The following is a 6,109-nucleotide window of genomic DNA, read 5'->3' as shown; positions in this document are numbered from 1 at the left end:
GGATTGTCGGGTTCAGTGGATTGTAATCAATAGCTCAATGTCTAGCTGGCAGCCAGTATCAAGTGCAGTGTCCCATGGGTCGATCCTGGGACCAGTTTTGTTCAATATCCATTCACAATCTGGAAGATGGGGTGGAGTGCACCCTCAGCATATTCACAGATGACACCATGCTGGGGGGTGTAGTAGATACACTGGAGGGCAGGGCTAGGATTCAGAGAGACCTAGACAAATTGGAGGATTGGCCAAAAGAAGTCTCATAACATGAGGTTCAATGAGAACAAGTGCAACTTCCTGCACTTAGGACAGAAGAATCCCATGCACCCTGCAGCCTGGGAACTAACTGGCTAAACAGCAGCTCTGCAGAAAAGGACCTGGGGTTACAGTGAACAGTAGGATGATATGAGTCAACAGTGTGCCTTTGTTACCAAGAAAGCTAACGGCATACTGATCTGAATTGGTAGCAACATTGCCAGTAGATTGAGGGAAGTAATTATTCTGCACTGGTGAGGCCACATCTGGAGTTCTGTGTCCAGTTTTGGGATCCCCACTATAGTAAGGATATGGAGAAGTTGGAGAGAGTCCAGTGAAGAGCAATTAAAATAGTTTGGGGGCTGGAGCACATGACTTCTGAGGAGAGCTTGAGGGAACTGGATTTATTTAGTTTGGAGAAGAGAAGACTGAGAGGGGATCTGACAGCAGCCTTTAACTACCTGAACGGGGGTTCAAAAGAGGATGGGGCTGGACTGTTCTCAGTGGTGGCAAGTGACAGAACAAGAAAGAATGGTCTCAAGTTGCAGCAAGAGAGGTTTAAGTGGGCTATTAGTAGGGGTGCACAATAAATATTTTTTGGCTGATACTGATGAGTGATTATTAACCAGCCATATCAGCCAGTACCAATCTGATAGCCAATTATGTAGCCCAGCAATGTGGAGAGCAACCTCCAGCCAGTAAATCTGTGGAGGGGAAAGGGAATGGGGGAGGTAAGGATTGTTGGGGGGGGCAGAAGCACTCACTGGCACTGCCCAGCCAGGACAGGACGAAGCTGTGGGAGGGCTCGTCTGGATGACGTGGCAAGGAGGAGGGGGTGGCTCTCTGCTGCTGCATGCACTCCTAGAGGAGGCATGGGGGGTATGGACCCCCCAGATTTGTGCATGGGGCAAAGGCAGGCTGCCTGCTGCAGGCTCAGGGTTGGGGCTGTGCCAGCCTCTTTCTGACAGCAGGGGTGCTGGACCAGGGCTGCACTCAGGGTGAGCAGTGGTGGCACTGGGAGAGGGGGCTGGGGCAAATTTTGGGGGGCTGTAGCCCACTCCATAGCCACCCTTCCAGCACTGCCTTCCCTAAGCACAGCCTTTGCCCAGTCCCCCCCCACCAGGAAGAGGCTGGTGCAGCCCCATTCCCCAAGCCACAGTTGCCCGGGGTGCTTGGGCAACACCGCTCAGTCTGGTGGCTACGACACTGTCAGCAACAGCCAGACAGTGAGCCATCACTGCAGAGGCTACCAGGAAGCCAAGTCTGGCCGCTGCACTGCCCACACCCTGCCAAGCATCCGGGTGCAGCAGGGCCAGCCACACATGCCCTGGCCTGGGCTGCCTCTCATGCCTGGGCTGGGTGGAGCCTGCTACAGGCTGCGTAGAATCTCTTGGCAGGCTGGATCGGACCCACAGCTGTATTGTGCCCATCCCTGATCTAGAGGGACTGATTTACTATCAGCACACTGATAACCTCACAACATTTAAAATGATTATAATGATTACCAATATGTGTATTTGTCATGATGTTTTGCTCACGCATAACAGTGTTAACATTTTAAATAGTCTCATATTTTCAGGAGGTCACTGATTTTTGTGAGGACCATAGCAGCTCTCATATACTGTGATAATGATCATGGATATCAATGTCTTTAAACTAGAGGTGCACTCATACATAGGAACATATTGTATTGGCACCAGTAAAGGAAAATTGACATTATTGACAATTGGCTTTTTTTGGCTGATGTGGCTGATAGTGTCCCCAGTAAATGCCACATGCATGCACGCAGCCACAACATGTATGTGGCCAGCCACCAGCTTGCAGACTAGCATCCGGCTAGTAAGTCTGGGGAGAAAAGGGGCAGGGGGAGGGGAGGGAAGGGGTGTTGGGTGTCAGATCAAGGCCCCTGCAGTGAGGGAGTGAGTGGGGCTGGAGCTGGGGCAGGTGCTGCCCAACCCGGGCAGAGCAGTGTGTGGGATGGAGCCACGAGAGGCTCATCCAGGGGGTGTGGGGAGGGCAGATCCCACTGCTACATGCACCCCCGCGGGAGACATTGGGGGTATGTGCCCCCCAGATCTGTGCACAGGGTGAGGGCAGGCTGCCACTGCAAGTTGGGACCGGTACCAGGCTCTTGCTGGCAGAGGGCATTGGGCTAGGGCTGTCTTCAAGGTAGGCTGCGGCGGTGCTGCAAGCAGGGGCTACAGAGGGCTACAGCAAATTTTGGGGTGGCACCCCTGTAGCCCCCACCCCATTACCACCACCTCCAGCCCTGAGCGCAGCCCCAGCCTGGCTACCGCCAGCCCTGGCTCCGCCCCCCAGCTTGCAGTGGCAGCCTGCCCTTACCCCACACCCAGATCTGGAGGGCACATGTCCCCCCATTACTCCCCCAAGGGTGTGTGTAGCAGTAGGATCTGTCCCCCCCACTCCTCCCCTGAACAAGCCTCTTCTGGCTCTGTCCCATGCCCCACTCCTCCCTGGTTGGGCAGCGCCTGCCCCAGCCCCACTCCCTCCCTCACCGCAGAGGCCTCAATCGGCCTGCTCCACTCCCCTTTCTCCCCCTCTCCCCTTCTCCCCCAACCAGTTTACCAGCCGGACCCATGCTGCCAGGCTGCATATCAGCAATCAGATCAGTATCGGCCCATATGGCTTATTAATGATCGGTCATCGGTATCAGCCGAAAAAATCTTTATTGGTGCACCCCTACTTGAAACCAATTCAAAAAATCTTATTTGAAACACAGAATAAAATACTTCAGAAGCCTAATACTTCTAAATGGCTACCTTACAATTAATTTTTTAAAGCATAATTTCATAATTTGGGTGTAACATGTTTATTAAAACTGTACAGATTTTAGGGCAGATATAGTTTATTAAAGAAGTAAAAAAGTATAGCCTGAGAGTTTTCACTGCTTCTTGTTGTCATGCGTGCTTTTAAACCAGCTTCCAAAAATAAGTTACTTAATGGAAAGCACTTCCATTCTGCTATTAAGGATTGTACTCAGGCAAGAAGTAAACAGAGTATAAATTTAACAGAGGAGTCACATGTGTAAGGAATTTGGTTCAACATGTTTGGCAATTCTTTGAGGGGTTTTGGTATATTTTAGAATGGAAGATTTCCAGCCAAAAGTGATCTCTTGTACAATGTTTGCTAATACTAAAAGGTCCATTTTGTGTTAACACTAAGTACTATGTTTTGAAAGAGAAGTCTTATTTTTAGAGCTGTCATCCATTTGTGGCAGCAGAATAGGTATTTTCATTCACTGCTATGTAAAGAGATCCTACTTTTACATCAATGTATTATTGTGCTGATGCACTCGGACCTCTGGGTCTAAGGAATCACGTTAGATTGAGGTATTTGGGGCCTTAATCCGACCATAAGCATTATACAGGCAGATATCTGAATCCACAGGATACTTCATTGCACTGGGCAGAGGGAGGTAGTTAGCTGAGTTAGTCTGAAGTTAGGCAGGGTCTATGTCCAGTTTTGGGCCCCCCACTACAGAAACGATGTGGACAAATTGGAGAGTCAGTGGAGAGCAACAAAATGGTTCAATGGCTGGGAAACATGACCTATGAGGAGAGGCTGAGGGACCTGGGCTTCTCTTGTTTGGAGAACAGAAGACTGAGGGGGGATTTAATAGCAGCCTTCAACTACCTGAAGGGTGGTTACGAAGAGGATGAAGCTAAACTGGTCCAGTGGTGGCAGATGACAGAACAAGGAACAACAGTCTCAAGTTGCAGCAAGGTTAGATATTATGAAAAACTCTCTCACAAGGAGGGTAGTAAAGCACTGGAACAGGCTTCCCAGAGAGGTGGTGGAATCTGCCCCCCACCCACGTGTGCCAGGCCCAGCTCCTGAGCAGCGACTGGAGGCAGGGGGCTGGCTGGGCCAGGCACTCCTCCTGCCTGAGGTGTGCATCAGCTGGGGCAAGGTGGGGGTACAGCACTGCTGTGAGCACGGGCTGCTCACACTCAAGTGTGCATGAACAACGCATGCCTTCTGAGGTTGGGGGGGCACAGCAACCACCCACAGGCGGCAGTGGTGGTGTTGGCAGGAGGGGCCGTCCGCAGGCGGCCACAGTGACATCGGTGGCAAGGGCAGGCCAAGCGAGGACTGCCTGCAGGTGGCTGCAGTGGTGTTGGCGGGGGCGGGGAGTGACCAATGGGGACCACCCACAGCTGGTGGCCGTGAAGGGGCAGTGACTGCCCGCAGAAGCCAGTGGTGGCCAACTTTCGGGGGGGGCACATGCCCCCTCCCCATGTGTCACCTATGCAAGTGTGCATGTGTGTGTGCTTGGCACCCTCTTGACCACAGCACCCCAGGCAATTGCCCGTGCCCAAGGCCAGCTCTGGTTCTCAACCTTTTTTGGACTCAAAGCCCCCCTCACTGGGCTGAAGCTCCCTCCATGACCTTTGTGGCACCCCATTTCACGACCTAATTTATAGATGATCCTGCTTCCTTCCTCGCGCGGGGGTTACGCGGTGGTGCGACCCTGCAGGCAGGAAGGAGTTTGAGCCTGGCTTAATGGCTTAGCTTTCTCTCACCTGATCTCCTCCCCAGGTTGGGCCTGCAAGTAAGATGCCGGCCAAAGGTTTTGGAAATATCTGAAGCCCCAGGTGGGCTGGGGGATGTTTGCCAGTAGTAGGACCACTTATGGCTCTGGACTGACACTCAGATTTGGAATTTGTTTTGGCTCATTTGGCTGAGAATACAGAAAATTTCAATTAAAAACAGGTCTCCTCCTGCCTCGCTGCTCTCCGCTCAGGGCTGAGACTCACCGGTAGTTACATATATTGTGCAACTGAATGGTTGGTCGTGTAATAAATGTAGACTCATAATGATCCCACCATCAATGGGGGTATCTCATTATAAAGAGCCAAGCAGCTAGAAGGGTAGAGCTTGAGCAGGTCACAAGACTAGAGCTGGTTCCTACCCAGCTGTAAGGTGCACATGTAGCGGTCCCGGTTACAGTGTCAGGGTCTCGGGGGCGGGCCAGGGCCGAGGCTCGTGTGCAGGGGGCGGCGGAGGCCCTTGCACGCGACCGCCGCCCTCTGGTAAACAAGGCCAAGCCAGGGCGGGCCACGTGGATGCCGGGAGATCCCCGCGGGGCCGAGCCACGCGCATGCGTCCGCCCCCGGCAAGCGCGTAGGGACACGGGGTTTCCCAACAGCGCTCGCACATCCCGCGCATGCGCCCACCGCCGGCGGCAGGCCTGATGGCGGCGGAGCTAAGAACTACACTTCCCATCAGCCCTTACACCTCCCGCGCAGGCGTCGCTCACCTAATAGTCTCTCCATCCTCACCGCCGGCTGCTTAGAGATTGATAGCAAGCGGGCCTGGTGGGGACTGCAATTCCCAGAAACCCTTTTACCTGTTGCGCATGCGTCGCTCACGTGACATTTCCCTCCACCCTCACCGCCGGCAGCTTAGCAAGTTGGCCTGGAGGGGACTGCAGTTCCCATGAACCCTTGCGCCTGTCGCGCAACATTCCCTCCACCCTCCCTGCCGGCTGTTTGGCGAGTGATACCACGCAGACCTGGCGGGGAATACAATCTCCATGAACCCTTGCGCCTCCCGGGCATGCGCAGTAGTCCCTGCGCCCCCGCCGCCGGCCGGCATGGGGAAGCAGCGGGGGTTGAGAACTACACTTCCCTGAAGCCTTCGCACATCCCGCGCAGGCGCAGCGGCCGGGCCTGGTCCCACTTCGCCGTTGCAGCCGTAGGCGGGTGGGGGCAGGGAGTGAGCGCGGCGGTAAGGAGGAGGAGGCGGCGGGAGGGGGTGAGAGTTGAGAGTTCAGCCGCCGTCGCTGCCAGCCCGGACCCATGATTCCCATATGCCCGGTGGTTTTCTTCACCTATGG

At 54.1% G+C, this 6,109-nt stretch overlaps 1 protein-coding gene across 1 annotated transcript in view; it reads left to right on the top strand.

The window, feature by feature from the left end:
* The first annotated feature begins 5,774 nt into the window (after positions 1-5,774).
* Positions 5,775-6,109, top strand: part of ZFR (zinc finger RNA binding protein) — a 66,160-nt gene continuing 65,825 nt past the window's right edge. Inside the window, exon 1 of the mRNA XM_025198460.1 lies at positions 5,775-6,108. Within this exon, the coding sequence (XP_025054245.1) occupies positions 6,083-6,108 (26 nt within the window). The 5' untranslated portion in view covers positions 5,775-6,082. The remainder of the gene's footprint in view (position 6,109) is intronic.

Source organism: Alligator sinensis, unplaced genomic scaffold (assembly GCF_000455745.1).
Source record: "Alligator sinensis unplaced genomic scaffold, ASM45574v1 scaffold347_1, whole genome shotgun sequence".
In the NCBI taxonomy this organism is placed as follows: Eukaryota; Metazoa; Chordata; order Crocodylia; family Alligatoridae; genus Alligator; species Alligator sinensis.
Note: the sequence above shows the minus strand (reverse complement) of the source record. Positions and strands in the feature narration are given on the sequence as shown.